This window comes from Vulpes lagopus, chromosome 12 (genome assembly GCF_018345385.1).
Source record: "Vulpes lagopus strain Blue_001 chromosome 12, ASM1834538v1, whole genome shotgun sequence".
In the NCBI taxonomy this organism is placed as follows: domain Eukaryota; kingdom Metazoa; phylum Chordata; class Mammalia; order Carnivora; family Canidae; genus Vulpes; species Vulpes lagopus.
The window spans coordinates 11,877,127-11,895,677 of NC_054835.1; the positions used below are offsets into that span (position 1 = coordinate 11,877,127).

The following is an 18,551-nucleotide window of genomic DNA, read 5'->3' on the forward strand; positions in this document are numbered from 1 at the left end:
AGTAACAGGAGAAGCCTGTGAGCTAAGAAGAGGATAAATGTAATATAAAGAAAAAAATATTAAGGAATTTTTCGAAGAATATGTGCACTACTTTAACCTCCATCAGTGTAAAAGTAGCCATGTTGAGGCTCGCTCAAATTTAAAGGATCAGGACAGTCTGAACTTAGAGATAGATGTCTGTTCTCTGGTTAACACTGAGCTTGTGGCATTGAGACCGGAAAGAGAATCTGTGCAAACCCGTACAGCTTTAGAAATACAAACTCATTCATGTTACGGCCACGAGGACAGAATATAGATCAGATCTCTACTTCAACTATTTCAAGATTTCCAACTCTGGCACACATTTGACAAGCAGCTGAGCACTGCAAACAGGGCACCAATCAGCACAACTATGACCCCTGACCTCACAGACACCAGGCAGCTCTCAGTACACCCAAGCAGAAGGGAGGTCATGCCAAAGGCCAAGTAGTGGCCCCTTCAGTATCTCGTAAACCCAGCAGGTGCACCCAGGCTGCCCTGTCACTTCCAGCTCAGAAGCACCCAAATCTCTTGCCAAGAACAAAAGACTACTAAAAAAATACAGTCTGAGCTCATGAACCAGTAATCTGAGTGAATCACCAGGTAAAAAAAACGACCATCTGCTTGCAAATGAGGACCTCCCCACTAAGACTCACACAGCCCTAGTGTGGGGTTCCGAGCACACAGTTCATTTTATTTTTTTATTTGACAGAAAGTGTGCACAAGCAGGGGGAGCAGCAGGAAGAGGGAGAGGGAGAAGCAGACTCCCAGCTGAGCAGGGAGCCCCACACAGGACTCGATCCCAAGACTCTGAGATCATGACCTGAGATGTTCCCATGGTTCATTTTAAAGAAAGATCCAAAAAAAAAAAAAATTTTTTTTAAATAAAATAAAAAATAAAGATCACTGTGACAAGCAAGGTGGTGACCCCTAGAGTGGACAACAAAGAGATGTGGATGCTAAAATCCATTAAGCAAACAGAATCCAGGCAATCCCCACAGTCCATATGACAAGACCACGGCAGCAGCTCCACCGCAGAGACCATCACCGTCTCACAGGCCAGAACGTCACCATGCAGATATCCCATCCCACAACATGCTTTCTAAATGTGTGGTTTGATCACTCCTACTAGAGAGTGAGAGGGCAAGAGTGTCAATCCCTTGCCAACAGTGGGCTCTAGCCAACCCCGTGGCCTGGTGGCCCCTCCAGCCCTGCCCGCTTTGGGCAGCTCAGCCCCCGGCCACACAGTGTGAGTTGTAGTCAGTGTCAGCCTGGTTTCCAGGACTCCTCAGACAGTAAAATAACTACCATTTGGCTACATAGCAACAAGTCTGCAAACAGCCAGTGCCTTTGAGTACTTTCCCAGGTGGTTGTTTTAACATTGTCCTTGGAAGATAACAAAAATTAATACCCTCCCATTATCCCCTGAAACCAAGGCCTAGAAACCTTTAAGTTTCTAAGGTCATGGGCCAAAATCAAAGCAGGAATGCAGCAGCCCCTGTACAGCATATCCTCTGCAAAACAAATGGCACTTCAGGTCACTCCTTTAAACTTTTTTACAAATTTGTTACAACTTTCACCCAAAATGACATCACAAGGTATTACAGCTAAGCAGGTTCTACTTTTTTATTTATTTATTTTTTTTTTTAAGTAAGTTAAGCTCTAGGCCCAAGGTGGGTCTTGCACTCACGACCCAGAATCAAGAGTCGCATGCTGTACTGACCAAGCCAGCCAGGCACCTCGGGTTCTACTCTTTCTTTCAGACACTTTATTTTTTAAAGATTTTATTTATTTATTCATGAGAAACACACAGAGAGAGAGGCAGAGACACAGGCAGAGAGAAAAGCAGGCTCCGTGCAGGGAGCCCAAATCGGGACTCGACCCCGGATCCCAGGATCACGCCCTAAGCCAAAGGCAGACGCTCAACCACTGAGCAGGCGTCCCTTGCAGACACTTTTAAATGAACAACCTTCAGCAGAAAATAATTAAACCACTGTCAGGAAAACAACAGTCACCCCAAAGAAGGATGGGGGAAAACAAGTACAAGGCAGCCCCCAGCTCTTGGCTGTAGCAAGCAGAGCCGAAAGCTGGAGGAGCCTTAATGTATTACCACACGCCACCACCAGGCCTGGCCAAGGGGAGCTCTCCCAAGTCTCCCTATCTACTATAAGTGGCAGACAGTGACCCAGGGAATACCGCGGGGGACACATGGGGAGTCCCAAGAGGCAAAAACAAAACATGAAGGCAGCCTCAGAGCATCTGCGAGCTTTCAATTCCTACACAGAACGAAAAAAAACTGTTGTTTCATTTAGCTACTTAAATGACAATTGTACAGGTAAAACATTGAAGCCACTTTCACGATCATACCCCCACACACCCCCACACACGGATTCACCATTAAAGTTGCAGGTTGAAAGAACCACATCTAATTAACTGGAAACCAACCTGGAAAGACACAGGGAAATGTGGAATCAAAGAAGAAACAAAGAACAGGCCCCTGGATCAGGAGAGGAACATGGGGGTGAGAATCTAAACTATCCACCAAATACCCTCCCCACGTTTCTGCTCTCCTGAAAACCAAGACCGTGTACCCAACATCGAGAGTCGGCCACCCAGGCTGTGACCCCACACCAATGACCTACATGCAATCACATCAACTGAGCCAAGGTGAGTCTTCTAGGATGTGAATCAGGATCTCCCAAATTCGTAAACTTAAAGAGACCCCTTCAGAATCAATGTACAGAATGGAAGACTTCTCGTTTAGCAAAACTGAATGGAAACCAGATCTCCTAAACCCCGTGTTTGACTAGGGCACCGCTGCAGTGGGAGAGTAACCAAATGACTGATGAGCAACGTGCAATCCAGTCTTACTTAGACCCTCAGACAGTGTCTACTCTCCTTCAGCTCCCACTCACGTTCTATTCTATAAATACCCACCGTTAATAATTTCAACACTGGAAGGTCTGTTTTAATATGAATTTCTGAATTAATTATCTGATGACTCGGCATGTATTACACAGAGATCTGGTACTGGAAATAAAATTAGACCAACGCAGAGATGCACAATTCCAAATAACTGACAAAACCCACGCTGAACGCCACAGCTAAATGCAACCAGATAAACATGCATTTGCTTTGCTAAAGAAATTGGAAAGCAAGCAACAAGAGGGTTTTTACTAAAAAGTATTTGTGCTTATACAGCATTCATTACCAGAACCTTAGTCATTTCCATACATGAAATCTTAAAATACACACAGGAGTGAAACCTTGCACATATGCCCCAGAAGCCATGCCCAAGAATAATACACTGTGCTTCCCAGCTAAGAACTGGAGCTCTGCCAGCGCCCATGCGTGGTGAACGGGCCTCTGGTGAAATACTACACAGCGGTGGAAAAGCAGGAGGTCTGGATGCAGCGAGAAACTAAGACATCATGTAAGCAAGCAGTGTCCGAAGAAGACATCGCTAGGAAAGGTGCAAGACTCCATGACTCGGGTGAGGCACACGTAGGTGGTGAACTGCCAAGAAAATCCCAGCTAACAGGAGACAGGAGGTCCTGGCTCAGGGGCTTTCCCTTAGGTGGACTGCTAGACCCGGAACGGCCGCTCCAATGATTCATCTTTGCATCTTCCCCTAAAGTTTTCTGCACAGTTATCAACTCCCAGCTTTATCCCAGGCACGGAAATTCAGGGGTGGGGCAGCGCTCCCCCGTGGTCCCCCCACCATACTCCACAGAAACCCAAGGCATTTCTGTGCAGCTAGAGACAACTTGCAAAGCTGAGCACTGGAAAGGCAAGGACAACACACTCCTTGCATGCTCCACAGCCAGCCTCAAACACAGCGGCACACAGAAGGCACACAGAAGACTGCAGGCGGTGTGTCCTTGTGACCGTGGCCAGGCCACCCGGTCCACCCTGCTCTTCCCCGAAGGGCGCGCTCTCCACTTCGGAGTCGCTCTACCAACAACAGGGACATTCTCACCCGAGTAAAGGCCATTTTAAAACCGGCTTCAAATGGGTTAGAAGACACAGGATGAGCTCTTGGGTAGGAACCCAAAACAAAAGCACCAGACACTCATTAAGCCACTACCGAGAATCACTCGGTCTGTAAAATTCTGGCAGCTGGAAATAGGAGCGTCTTAATCCACTAAGCATATTAGGGCCTAACAAACTGGATTCAGTAACAAGGTTACCTAGTTCTTCAAAACGGAAATGAACTGAAGCTAAGGATGCTCATTAGGCACGATCCGTGTAAAACCCAGTTTCTCGTTGGGGAATTCCGCGCGTGAGGTTCTGCGCGCGACCGGAGCCCGGCGCGACCAGGCTCTGCCCCCGCACCGGAGCAGCCCCCGGCCGGCCGGACCCCCGCCCCCGCCCCCGCCCGCACCCCCACCCCGGGCGGCGACCCCGCGGCCGGACCGACGCGCGCCCTGCCGCACCTGCCGGCGGACCCCCCGCGCCCGGGCCGCTCCCGAGGCTCCCCGCGCACAAAGGCGGCCCCGGGGGGCCCGGACCCCCGCCCCGCCCGCCCCGCCCCGCCCCGACCCACCTATGCCGTAGGCCTTGGCGCAGATCCACTGCAGGTTGGCCGCGATCTTGGCGCGGGCCGAGTCGTAGCGGTCCAGGGGCACGATGTCCACGGCGCCGTCGGGCGCGGCCTCCATCCTCCTCCAGCCCTCCCCGGCCGGGCAGCCGCCCGCGTCCACCATCTGCACACAAAAAGGCCGCTGCAGCGCGGGCGGCGCCCGGCCTCCGCCGCAACAAAGGCGCCGCGCCCCTCGCCGCGCCGGGCCCGCGAGCCCCGCCGCCCCCCGGAGGCCGCCCCCGCCCCGGCCTCACCTCACAGCCGCCGCCGCCGCCGCCACCGCCGCGGGTGCTGCTGTTGCATGCTGCGGGGCCGCGCCGGGAGGCCGGGGCGCCGGGAGGCCCGGAGGCCCGGAGGCCGGGGCGGCGGCGAGGCGAGGGGCGCGGGCCGGGGCGGGGGGCGCGTGCGCGGGCCGGGGGCGGGGGCGAGGGCGGCGGGGGCGGCGGGGGCGGCGGTGTCGGCGGCGGCCTCCGAGGAGGCGGCCAACCGGCGGGAGCGCGCGCGACGCCGAGGCCCTGCGCACGCGCGGTGGGTGCCGCGCGCCGCCCCGCCCCCCGGGCCGCTCTCGCCCCGCCCCTCGCCGCACGCGCAGTGGGAGCAGCCCGCGGCCCCGCCCCCCGGCCCGCGCTCGCCCCGCCCCCCGCCGCAAGCGCAGTGAGCCAGCTCGAGGCCCCGCCCGTCTCCGCGGGCGCCCGGAGCGGGGTCGCGCGGAGCTGGTGGGCGCGGGCGGGCAGTCCCCGGTGGGTCCCGCAGCAGCCCTTTGTCTAGGCCGCGTTTCCTCCGCCCCAGAGGCCCCAGCCGCCGCCCGACGGGCCGACTGCCATCTCGGGAGGGCGACACCCCTGCACCCCAGCAGCGCGGCCGCGGAGGCCCCCCCCGCGGAGAGCGCCGCTGTGGCCTGGGCCTCCCCGCCCACCATCGCGGGGCCGGGACCCCGGGGACGCCGGGAACCCCGAGCCCGCCGGAGGCGAGGAATGAGGGCCTCCCGAGTGGGGGTCCCGGCGGGGAAGGCCGCCGCCCTGAGCCACGGCGAGGACCCCTCAGTCTGCACAAGCACCCGCGGAGAGCCAGGCCCGCAGGGGCAGCCCCGGGCATGGGGCCTGCGGAGAGGGAGAGCAGGCTGGGACGTCCAGGCAGGGCCCGGGGGCTGGGGCGTCCGGGACGGCCACAGCGGGCACAGAAGCAGCCCAGACACGGCAGTGCCGGCCGTAGTCCCAGGGAGGCCACCGAGTCCAGAGCCCGGGAGGGAGAGACACCGTTAGGAAAGGGTTGGGGGGGGTGGGGGCGGTGGCAGGTCAGCACAGTAAGCTCTGACCCCTTCTCTGAAATGGGGAGCCGTAGGGGGGCTTGGAGCACGGGGAGGGGAGGGGGTGAGCAATCCTGCCAAGGTCAAGGAACAGGTGATGGTGGGCAGGACAGGGAGACCATGCCTTGGCAGGGGGTGTGGACTGGAGGGTAAGGAACAGGGGTCAAGAGTAACTCCAAGGGTTTCAGTATTGATCTTGTATCCTGCTACCTTGATGGTCACATTAGTAGTTCCAACCATGTTTCAGTCGATCCCTAAGGATTTCCCATATATAAGATGGTGACAACTGTGAACACAAAGACTCGTCCCTCTTTTCAATCTGGATGTCAGTTTACTTCTTCCTCGTAGTTGAAGTCCCTGGCCACAGCCTCCAGTACTCCCTTGAGTAGATGTCCTTGTCTTGTTCCCATTCAGGAGAAAAGCATCCAGCCTCTCATTACCCAGTACTAGGTTAAATGTGGGTTTTCCGTGCTTCTCAGGTTGAGGAAGTGCCCCTCTACTATTTTGCTGAGTGTTTCATCAGGAAAGCGGGCTAAAAAAAAGAAAATGAAAGTGGGCTAGGTTTTCTCCAATGCCTATGATTATCAAGATGATTGTGTAAGCTCTTTTTATTAGTTCAATTAACATGGTATCAATTGATGTTCAGATATTGAACCAGCCTTTCATTCCTGAGATAAGTGCCATCTGGTCATAGTATATAATATATAATTTTTTTCTCAAATGTGGCAAATTGTTTAGAGGGGGGCTTGGGTTTTGTTTTGTTTTTTTAGCATTACTGAAATGTAGTTGACCTCTAACAGTGCAAGCTGAAGGTGTACAACGTGATGATTTGGTACCTGTATAGTATATAGTAGCACTTATATGAAGTGCTGAAGGTGTACAACGTGATGATTTGGTACCTGTATAGCATATAAGTAGCACTTATATGTAGGTATATTTTGGGAAATGATAAGCATGGTCAGGGAAGTTAACATCCATTACCTCACCTGGTTACTTTGGTATGTGCATGTGTGTTGGCAACCTTTAACATTCACTCTCAGCAACCTTTGAGGATACAATACACTATTGAAGAGCCAGCATGCTGTACATTACATCCCCAGAACTTACTCACCTTAAAACTGTAACTTTGTACCTTTAACAAAAACCTTCCCATTTCCCCCACCTCCCATCCCCTGCCGACCATGGATCCACTCTCTCTTTCTGAGTTTGGTTTTTGGATTCTACATCTATGTAAGATCACACGCTGTTTGTCTTTCTCTGTGTGCTTAATTTCGCATAGTGTAACACCCTGGAGGTTCACTCATGTTGTCCCAAATGACAGGATTTCCTTTTTTATGGCTGTATTCATACATTTCATTCAATATGTGAGATAGATATGTATGTATAAATAGATCATTACATTGCCTTCACCCTCTCACCCTCAATCCAATGATGCACTCAGGGCACTCAGGTTGTTTGCATGTCTTAGCTGTTGTGCATAATGCTGTAATGAGTCGGTGTCTCTCTGACATGGTGATTTTATGTTCTTCCATTATATACCCAGAAGTGAAAGTGCTGGGTCATGTGATAGTTCTGTTTTTAATTTTTTTAGGAACCTCCATACTGCCTTCCAGAGTGGGAGGGTTCCCATTTCTCCACGTTCTTGCCAACACGGGTTTCTGGCATTTTTGGTTGTAGCCATTCTGGCAGGTGTAGGGTGGTATCTCATCGTGGTTTTGGTTTGCAATTCCCTGATGATGAGGGATGTCAAGCACCTGTCCATGTACATGTTGGCCACTGCTATGTCCTCTTTGGAAAAATGTCTGTTGAGATCCTTTGCCAATTTTTAAAATGGAGTATTTGTTTGGGGAGTGCTTCCCCTCTTCAATTTTGTTTGGAAGAGTTTGAGAAAGATCTGTGTTGATTCTTAAAATGTTTGGTAGAATTCACCCCTAAAACCATCTGGTCCTGAGCTTTCCTTTGTGAGGAGATGTTTGATGACTTATTCGATCTCCTTAGCCAATATTGATATATTCAGATTTCCCCTTCATGATTCAGGTTTGGTAGGCTGTACGTTTCCAGGAATACATCCATTTCTTCTAAGTTATCCAGGTTGACATATAATTATCCATACTCATCTCATGATCCTTTGTATTTCTGCAGTGTCTCTTCTAAATGTCTCCTCTTTCACCATACCTTTGATGATTTAAGTCCTTTTTTTCTTGGTTAGTCTTACAAAAGATCTGTCAATTGTGTTTATCATTTTAAAACACCAGATCCTAGCTTCCATGATTTTTTTTCCTATTGTTTTTCTAGACCCTATTTCATTTCTTTCTGCTGTAGTCACCTTCATTATTTTCTTCCTTCTGCTAATGTTGGGCTTATTCTGTTCTTCTATTTCCCTGAGGCATGAAGTTAGGGTGTTTATTGGAGCTCTCTCTTTTTCTTAATGTAGGCATTCGTTTCTATAAACTTCCCTTTTAGAACAGCTCTTGCTCCATCCCATAAATTTTGGTACATTGTGTTTTGTCTCAAGATACCCTTATTTGGGGATCACTGGGTGGCTCAGCGGTTTAGCACCTGCCTTTGGCCTAGGGTGTGATCCTGGAGTCCAGGGATCAAGTCCCACATTGGGCTCCTGCATGGAGCCTACTTCTCCCTCTGCCTGTGTCTCCACCTCTCTCTCTCTCTCTCTCTCTCTCTCTCATAAATACATAAAATCTTAAAAAAAAAAAAAAAGATACCCTGATTTCTTTTTTGATTTCTTCTTTGACCAATCAGTTGTTCAGATGTGGTTTTTCATTTCAACGTATTTGTAAATTTTCTGGTTGTCCTCCCCCTTTTTTTTTAAGACTTATTTCTTTATTTCAGGGGGATGGCGGGCAGAGGGAGAGAGAATCTCAAGCAGATTCCACTGAGGATCCCTGGGTGGCTCAGCGGTTTAGCGCTGCCTTCAGCCCAGGGCGTGATCCTGGAGTCAAGTCCCACATCAGCCTCCCTGCATGAGAGCCTGCTTCTCCCTCTGCCTGTGTCTCTGCCTCTCTCTCTCTCTCTCTCTGTCTCTCATGATAAATAAATAAAATCTTAAAAAAAAATAAAATCCTTAAAAAAAAAAGATTCTATACTGAGCACAGAGCCTGACATGGGACTTAATCTCATGACGCCTAAATCAGTCTGGGCCACCCCAGGTGCCCCGTCCTCCTGTTACTGATTTCTAGTTTTGTATCATGGTGACCAGAAAAGACATGCAATAGGATTTCAATCTCCTTCAGTTAAGACTTGCTTTGTGACCCAGCATACGATCTGTCCTGGAGAGTGCACTGTGTACACTGGAGAACTGCGTTCTGCTGCTGCAGCAGCTGGATGGAGTGTTCTGTCTATGTCTGTCAGGTCCATTTGGTACACTGCGTTGTCCAGATGCACTGTTTCCTCACCGACTCTCTCTCTGGACACTCTATCCAATGCTGAAGGTGGGGTATTAAAGTTCCCTCTGATGATTGTATGTCTATTCTTCCCTTCACTTCTGTTAAAATTTTTTCCAAACATTCAGGTGCTCCCGTGTTGGGTGCTATGTGTTTACAACCATTGTATCTTCGTGGTTAATTGACTCCTTTATCACCACATACTGACCTCCTTTGTCTCTTATGACCAGTTTTGACCAACAGTTCCTCTTATCTGATAGAAGCACAGCCACTCCTGCTGTCATCTGGTGTCTGTGCAGGGCACGTCTCTTTGCATCCGTTTGCTTTCAGCCCATGTTTATCCTTAGAACCGAAGTGAATCACTTATAGGCAGTATACTGTTGGGTCTTGTTTTACGATCCATTCAGCTGGGGTATGTCCTTCAATTGGAAAACTTAACCTATTGACATTTATAGTATCTGCTGATAGGTAAGGACTCAGAATTGCCACTTTGTTCATTGTTCTGTATTATTTTGTTCTTTTATTCCCCTCTTGCTGTTTGTTTTGTAGCTCATTTTTTGCAGGGTTTACTTTAACCCCTTTCTTTCTCCTTTATGTAGACGTAAGAGTCTGTTTTTCTTTTTTAAAGATTTTATTTACCTATTCACAAGACCCAAAAGAGAGGCAGAGACAGGAGAAGCAGGCTCAATGCAAGGAACCCCTATGCAGGACTTGACCCCAGGACCCCAGGATCATGCCCTGGGCCGAAGGCAGACGCTCAACTGCTGAGTCACCCAGGCATCCCTGTTTTTCTTTTAAGTAGCTCTACATCCATTGTGGGGCTTGAACTCACAATCCTGAGAGTCAGCGTCACCTGCTGCACCAACTGAGCCAGCCAGAGCCCCTACAACAGTCTATGTTAAGGTGACAACAGCTTACCTTCAGTCAAATGCAAAAGCTCCACATTGTCACTTCTTCCCATTTTATGCTGCTGACATCACACTTTACCTCTTTCCGTATCATGTGTCCGTCTACAAATTATTGTAGCTGTTGTTTTAACAGTGCTGCTTCAACTTCTAAGCGTCACACTGGAGGTGGTGGTGATTTACATGGCCATTATGGTGTTCAGGTATTCTGAATTTGACTATATATCTACCTTTACCAGTGAGGTTTACACTTGTATTTGTCTTTATATTGTCACTTAGCATCCTTTCTTTTTTAAAAAAATTTTTTTTTATTATTTATTTATGATAGTCATACAGAGAGAGAGAGAGAGGCAGAGACATAGGCAGAGGGAGAAGCAGGCTCCATGCACCAGGAGCCTGACGTGGGATTCGATCCCGGGTCTCCAGGATCGCGCCCTGGGCTAAAGGCAGGCGCCAAATCGCTGCACCACCCAGGGATCCCGCATCCTTTCTTTTTTAAGATTTTATTTATTTGTTCATGAGAGACACACAGAGAGAGGCAGAGACACAAGCAGAGGGAGAAGCAGGCTCCCTGCGGGGAGCCCGATTCAGGACTCGATCCCAGGACCCTGGGATCACACCCTGAGCTGAAGGCAGACGCTCAAGCATTGAACCACTCAGGCATCCCTCTATGTTCAGTTTTGACTCCATAAAATCCAGCATATTTCAGTTTTCCTATAACATCAACAGGGAATACATGTCACTGCCCAATTTGAGGTGTGCTGGGTCCCCAATGGCCATCAACTGAGCCCACAAGCAGGACAGTCAGGCAGGCAGTCCCTTAGTGGTGGGGCCCACGGAGCTTGTCAGCACATTTCCTTCTAGGATCCCAAAGGAAGATTGTATTATATTTTTTTTAAAATTTTTTTTATTTATTTATGATAGTCATACAGAGAGAGAGAGAGAGAGAGGCAGAGACACAGGCAGAGGGAGAAGCAGGCTCCATGCACCGGGAGCCCGATGTGGGATTCGATCCCGGGTCTCCAGGATCGCGCCCTGGGCCAAAGGCAGGCGCCAAACTGCTGCGCCACCCAGGGATCCCGGAAGATTGTATTATAAAAGAAAAAAAAGTATTTTTGCCAGGACAAAACAGGCCAACCTCCTGTCTTTAAAAAAAAAAAAAATTGAGAATAGGTGAAACTGAAACAGAACCCCAGGAGGGAGCATTAGGGGACATGGGGCAGGGGCGGATGGATGCTGGCAGAGAGAAATATCCTGGGAGCCTGATGACAGCGGCACAGCCCAGCTCACTGACTCTGGGCTCATCACAGACAGGGCACCAGTGTCCAGTCTGCAACCAAACCATCCCCCCTGTGCCAACTCCAGAGCCTTGACCATCACTTTGATGGGATTGCTGAGCAAGGCGGCCACTCAGTGAGGACCTGTCACCCAGCCCTCCAGGGAGGGGAGACTACCTAGCCCACTTAGGGCTCCTGCCTTGCCTGTGGGGCACACAAGGATACACCAGCCCATCACCTGCTACCTCCCCACTTGCTCTTAGACACACCCCGAGGTCAGGTCGGGTGCAGACTGGTTTACCCAACAGCTGACAGGCCATGTCGTGTCCCCTGGACTCCTTGCCGGTGACGCAGTACAGTGGGCTGAACAAGCCCCCCCCCCCCAGGGGACTACGACCTGTGCCCTAGAACCTGTGGATGTGCCACCTGACCCGGAAGAGGGACCAGGCAGACAGCACTGGGTTAGGGACCTGGAGATGGGAGACTGTCCTGGACTTCCCGGATGGGCCTGGTCCCAGGTGGGTTCCTCTGCAGGCTGGTGCATGTCCCCGCCCCACGAAGTCCCGAGTCAGGACCTAACCCTGCCTGAGGTGAAGGTGAAGGTGTGGGGATGCGGGAGGTGGCGGGGTGGAGCCAGGGAGCGGGACCCCAGAGGCTGCGGCATCCCTCCCGCCCCGTGAGGACACAGCAAGGTCGCATCTGAGAACCGGGAGTGGCCTCACTGGACATCAACTCTGCGAGCACCGGGACCCTGACCTCCAGCCTCTGGAGCCATGGCTGAGGGCCTGTCGGAGGTCCAGGGGTCCGTTACCACCGCCGGAGCCCACTGGGGCCCATTGTCATAAAAGGGACACAGGAGGGTCAGAGTCAGAGGGAGAAGCCATGAGGACGGGGAAGCAAGGAAGCCACCATTCCTGCAGCCCCCAGGAGGGACCAGCCCGCCACACGGCAACTAGCCCGTGTGGAGGCCCCTGCTGCACCACTCAGCCCAGAAAGAGGACTACGTGTTGGTGGCATTTTGTCCCAGCAGCCTCCGGACACCCATCCAGCAGGGAACCCACTTCCCACTTCCCCCAAAATACTCAGGACAGTGCAGCTGCCCAGCCCCAGAAGGGACACACATCTGGGCACACTGTCCGCCCCAGGGACCCCTGCCCGGCCCAGAGGGCCGCTGCTCAGGTTGCAACCCTGGCCCCGAGGTCACTGGCCAGGGCTCTTCCCATCAGACACAGACACGGGTGACAAATGATGTGCACGTGTGTGATGTGCTCCCGTGGGGGCCTAGGCTAGCCGTCATTCCCAGCCGTGATGTGATAAAGGCAAATACTGGGCCTTTGTCCCTGGTCTCTGGCACACAGCTCCAAGAACCCTCGAGTTTAGGGGTGATAGGAGTGGGGAGCACCTAGAGAGCAGGGGGCTGGGGCTGGGCCCCAGCACAGGTCGGGGGAGGACACAGAGCCCAGCACCACAGCCCATGGCACTGTCCATCACGCCAACAGGCAGGGCCGCCTGGAAAGTCCCTGACTGACAGCGTCCAGGGAGCTGCTGGGCTGCTGAGCTCACCCACATGACAGGAGGGTGGCACGCCCCACGTGCTCGGGCCCCTCCCAGTCCTCATCCTGTCGCTTCCACTCATACCCACTAAACGGGAGATTAGGTAAATGAAGTGTTTTTTTCAGAGTTTTGTTCTAGCAAAGTGAGCTGAGGGTGCTGTGGGACCCTCCTCATTTGTTGCCAAGTTGGACAGAGCACAGGGACCCTGGAGACCTGGCTCTTGTAGCTGGTGTCTGAAGGGGCCAGTCCTGTGGGGAACTCTGGGCGTCTGAACCTAACTGAACCGAATCATGGGACACCCCGCCACCGTCTGAGAGCTGGAGGCCACATTGTTGGGGAAACAATCCGCATATTTGGTGTCAGAAGTGTTTGAGTAAAAACAGAAGGACAGGAGCGCCTGGCTGGCTCGGTCAGTGGCAAGTGCAATTCTGAGTCTCAGGGGACGTGAGCTCAAGCTCCACCATGGGGTAGAGGTTACTTAAGAATAATAAAAATCTGGGCAAGCCCGGGTGGCTCAGCGGTTTGGCGCCACCTTCGGCCCAGGGCCTGATCCTGGAGTCCCAGGATAGAGTCTGTCAGGCCCCGTGCGTGGAGCCTGCTTCTCCCTCTGCCTGTGTCTCTGCCTCTCTCTTAATCTCTCTCTCTCTCTCTCTGTGTGTCTCTCATGAATAAATAAAGTCTTTTAAAAAAAAGAATAATAAAAATCTTTAAAGAACCCAGATAAACTGTGCACAGGCAAGCTCTAACCCCACACTGGGAGGGGGAATCCAGAACGTCCACCCTCGCTAGCTCATGACACAAGCATGACCTTTCCCAAATCAAGGACCCAGCATCATGGCTGACCGTTCCTAAGTCAGACCTGCCACCCACCAACCACAGCACCCTGACCTCCAGCCTGATGCCCCCTTCCACCTGGCTGGGGCAGTTCGGTCTCCCAGCCTTCCTTTCATCACCGCTCCCCCGAAGGTAAGACACTAATTCAATTTGAACTTAATTGAATTCATTAAAATCGAATTTCCCCCTTGGGAAAGAAACCCAAGGGATTTGTGGGCAGGCCACATTGTGAGAAGTCTCTGCCTCCCTCCCCTGGGGTCGATGGCATCCCAGGACAGGGAGGGTGTCAAGGGGGTGCGAGGGCGAGAAGGGGCTGCCTGTGCTGGGCAGGTGTCTGCCGACCTGTGCTCTGCGGCTGCACAGCCGGCTGGGAGCTTGCCACGGCTTGTCCCTCCGAGTGGGACACATGGTCAGTCCTCACTGCTCCTCCATTGTGCTGTGCGTTTCCTCTGAGGATGTAGCACACAGGAGGGACCCCACAACCCAGGAGTCCTGGGGGGATGGCTTGCAGGTCAGCGACCTTGAATTTGCCTTATATTGATCATGGCTTCCCCCCAGCCCTGCCCATCCTGGCTGGCCGTGCAGCTGGCACCCAGCACACTGGGTGCAAGCACTCCCCTGTCCTTCCTGGGAGCAAGGGCCCCGCCTGACATCCCTCGATGAGAAAGTACGTTTTAAGGCCACAAACTTCATCTGCGCCATTTCAGAAACGCAAATTACACACGTCCTGGGGCTTTGTAAAGGAATCCCTTGCCCCTCTTGCCATGGGGGCCTGGGCTCCCACACATGGTTCTTAGTTCTTTCTTGCCAGAAACAAAATTCATAACGAGAATTGCCTCTGGGGTCACCCAAGGCCAGGGAAACCAGAGGCTGCAAGAGGTCACGTGTTTGTCACGGGACAGCACCTGGCGAGTGGAGTTGCCCACACAGCCACTCTCCAATCCCCCAGACCTGTGCTCTGCGGCTGCACGGCCGGCTGGGAGCTTGCCACGGCTTGTGGCAAGACAGCTTCGTGCAAGAGCACCCAGTTCATGCTCCAGGATGGCGGGACGTAGGGCAGACAGGGCAGGAGGTTCCCGGGGCCGCTGGGATGACAGCACAAACTGGTCCACGTCTGTTCTCTCCACTTCTGGGACTCAAGTCCGAGGCCGGTGCCCCCTGAACCCAAAGGGAGAATCTCTTCCAGCCTCTCCCAGTGGCTGGTGGCCAGCGGCCACCCTCAGCTTGCTGAAGCACAGCCCAAAGCTCTGCACCCCTCTGTGTAGCCTCCTCACCGCCCCTATAGATTGAGGCCACCCAGTGACCTCAGCTAACCCCATCACCTCTGTGAAAGCCCTGTCTCCTAATGCAGGTGCGTCCGAGGTGCTAGGGGTTGGGGCTCAACACAGCTTCTCTGAAGGACACACTGCACCCCTAACGGTGCCTGAGGTGGGAGGAGTCTTAGAGCAGGTAACATGGGCACATCCCTGACACCTCTGTCCCTCACCCTTGACCTCAGGCTTCTGAGTGTTTCCCCAGGCTTGTGTCCCCACATCCAAGCTCCTGTGCCCTGGCTTTTCAGCCATCACGCATCTGGAACCCACTGCATGCCAGAGGTGTGACGTCACACACACTGTGCCCTGGAGCAGATGGCCATTCCTTCCCACCCGCAGGAAATGATGGTCTGCTCCTCGTCCCCCATCAGGGGGCCATCTGCTCTTTCCCTGAGCCCACACAGGCTCCTACACATTTCCCAGAGTACCTCTTGGACCGCCAGGCACTCCCAGCAGCCGACCACCCCATCCTCACACTGCTCCTCCAAGGTGCTGGCCACATGGTGGACGGCTGTGGGCCAGGGAGCCCCACACCAGTCCTGTTTCCAGGCACGTGGTGGGAGGGTCAGGGCAATGATCAGGGCTGGCCCTTTCTGGAATACATGACCTGGGGCATGCCCTTTCCTGATGACCCCCAAATGTTCACAAGTGACTTGGGCAGAGTTGCTCACCAGGCAGGCTCCCTTCTGCATGACCTCCAAAATCCTGGAGCCAAATGCTGCTGAGGAGTATGGACGCCAGGGAACCTAGCCCAGCTGGTCGAGCACACACCGTCCACTTCCATGGGCCCACACCGGACTTAATGTAGCTGCTCAGTTCCCAGAGAGAGTGTGCGGTGAGGGCCACTCCGGGGACAATCCAGTAGCATGGGGACCCCAGACCCTTCATTATCTGCTCCTGCTCAGGAAGGATGGCAGATCACAATGGGGCCAACAGGGAGCGGGCCCAGGTGCCGACCTGCAGCGCCCACGCCCCTGGTCTGAGCAAAGCAAGGAGACTGGGTTCCCACACAAGCTTCGAAGGCGACTCCTCTCAGGCTGGTTTCCACCCAAAGCTTTGAGGAGACATTGCTCAGGGAGCGCACACACATCAGGTGCCAGCACCTTCCACAGCCCCCCACCAGGGAGTCACAAGGAGCACCTCCAGCACTCGAGACTGCAAGGGGGTGGGGTACCCAGGAGGGGTGCGGGGAGGCACAGGTGTGCCCGGTGGATGGAGAGAAACACACCGTACTCATGTACTTCTTGCATTGGGCCCCTTGGCTTGGCTGCCCTGCGCCTGGGATATTCAAAAATGTGCAGTGCCTTATCCACTCTGTGCCCACGCAGCTTTCCTCGGCCTGCCAGGCATCACATGGCTAAGGCCCCCTTGGCATCACCTGCCCCTGGAGACCAGCTCTGCCTGGAACCCACTGCTGTTCACATTCTTAGTTCTTGTGGAATCATCTGGAACGTGGTAACCAAGACTGTGGAGAGAAGGCTGTGCTTTGCAGAACCCAGAACGTTATCAAGACCCGGCGCCCCTCTGGAGAGCCCCAGGGTTTAGGTCATGATCCCCATTGGCTCTGGTCTGCTGTCCTGAGTGCGCAGCCAGTGAGGGCAGAGTGACAACTCAGGTGTGGGAACCAACAGCCGTGCCTGAGAGTCTAGATGGACGTTTTATTCAAATTACAGCTTTATTTTTCATATTCCTTTTCAAACCAGGCAAGTGATTAGGAGATATTTTCTCCAAATTTCACTGCAGACAGTAAAGCAGGTATTATAAGATATTCATCATAGAGGGAGAAAGAGTCCACCCAGCAGCAAGCAGACTCTCACCAGCACCATAGCACGGCCGACCAGGGACAGGATGGGGACGTTAACAGGTCGGCCACCACTCCCCTTGGACAGAAACCTCCGCCACCAGCCATGCCCTGGACCACAGGCCTCCCCTCAGCCACCTTCCCACCCACCAAGCCGTGCCTGAGACCATGTGAGGCTCCCATGAAGATGGAAAGGACGCTCCACTGAGCCAGCCCTGGGTCTGCACAGAACACCTCAATACCCCGCAGATGTGCTAGTGACATGCCATGATGTCGTCCTGTGGGTGAATGGGGCAGGCCCTGGACACCAGCTTCAGCACAGGTCCTAATCAATCCCAAGGGGTGCAGCCTTCCACACATACCCCTAAAGGACCACCGCCCGGGGGGTCAACAGCACAGGGCCCCAAGCAGGGAGGGAAACCTCATGGGAGCCAGAGCACCCAGCCACCCAGGAGATGGCACCAAATGCCCAGCTGCCACCCGACCTGAAACCACCTACAATAAGCAACACAGGAATTGTGCCTGGAGGGGGGCTGGTCATCCAGCTGTGAAGGGTACAAGATTTCTTTAGCCAGAACTCAGGCCAGGGCTGCTCTGGCGGTCAGAGGACACGCTCTAAGCCAAGTACTGATGCACTTTCCACACTAAAGAATCTCCCTGACAGTGGATGGAAAAGGTGCACCTGCTGAGCCTGAGACCCCAGTGAAGCTGCCACAGGTCAGTTCCTGACCAGGAACCTGGCTTCTCTGGGGAGTCTGAGAAACGCAGTGTTTCATGCTGGGCTGCAAGCATCAGGGGCACAGAGAGCTGGGCCCCCGGCCAGTCCCCAGCTGTTACTGGAGCAGTTCCACCAGGCAGAGCAGCAAAGAAAAACAAGGACACAAAGTCTAAGAACCATTTGCAGGTGGCCATTCTAAAGACACGACACTACGGACGCCTGGGTGGCTCAGCAGTTGAGCATCTGCCTTCAGCTCAAGGCGTAACCCCGGGGTCCTGGGATTGAATCCCATATTGGGCTCGCCGCAGGAAGCCTGCTTCTCCCTCTGCCTGTGTCTCTACCTCACTCTGTGTCTCTCATGAACAAGTAATATAAAATCTTAAAAAAAAAAAAAAAAAAAAAAAAGACACAACACTAACCCTAGTAAGAGTGCAAAGCAGACCTCTGGTGCTCTGGACCATTTACAGCTTCAGGAACCATTGAGATGGTCTTAACATGAGGCTCAGAGACGTGAGATTCATGACCTCTAACAATTACTTTTATTATTTCCATCCAGAAGTTTTAAGTCTGAATCTAAAGAACAATGAAAAAAACCCAGATCAATGGAAAGAAACATTTCCTTAACACACTGTGCTGAGCTAACAGGGGAAGGAGCTGAGCCAAGGCTCCCTGCAGTAAGGTGGCCCCCAACCTGCACTTGCCCATGAGGCGATAGCTGAGCATACCCGGTGCCACCCACTGGGTGCTGTTCAGGGGTGTTTCAAGCATGTCTACCTCTGGCACAGGTAGGTGGGGCTACTTCAGGAGGGAAGTTCAGGAAAGCGTCTAAGAACTTCTTCAAG

General features: G+C 53.0%; 1 protein-coding gene across 3 annotated transcripts in view; it reads right to left on the reverse strand.

The window, feature by feature from the left end:
• The window catches only part of CAMSAP1 (calmodulin regulated spectrin associated protein 1), a 64,249-nt gene extending 59,248 nt beyond the window's left edge, over window positions 1-5,001 (reverse strand). For 2 of the 3 annotated variants that reach the window (XM_041724980.1, XM_041724978.1), the window contains exon 1: window positions 4,565-4,836. In XM_041724980.1, coding sequence (XP_041580914.1) covers window positions 4,565-4,724 — 160 coding nt within the window. In that variant the 5' untranslated portion in view covers window positions 4,725-4,836. The other variant, XM_041724979.1, reaches the window with a different exon arrangement.
• Between the last annotated feature and the right edge of the window lie 13,550 nt (window positions 5,002-18,551).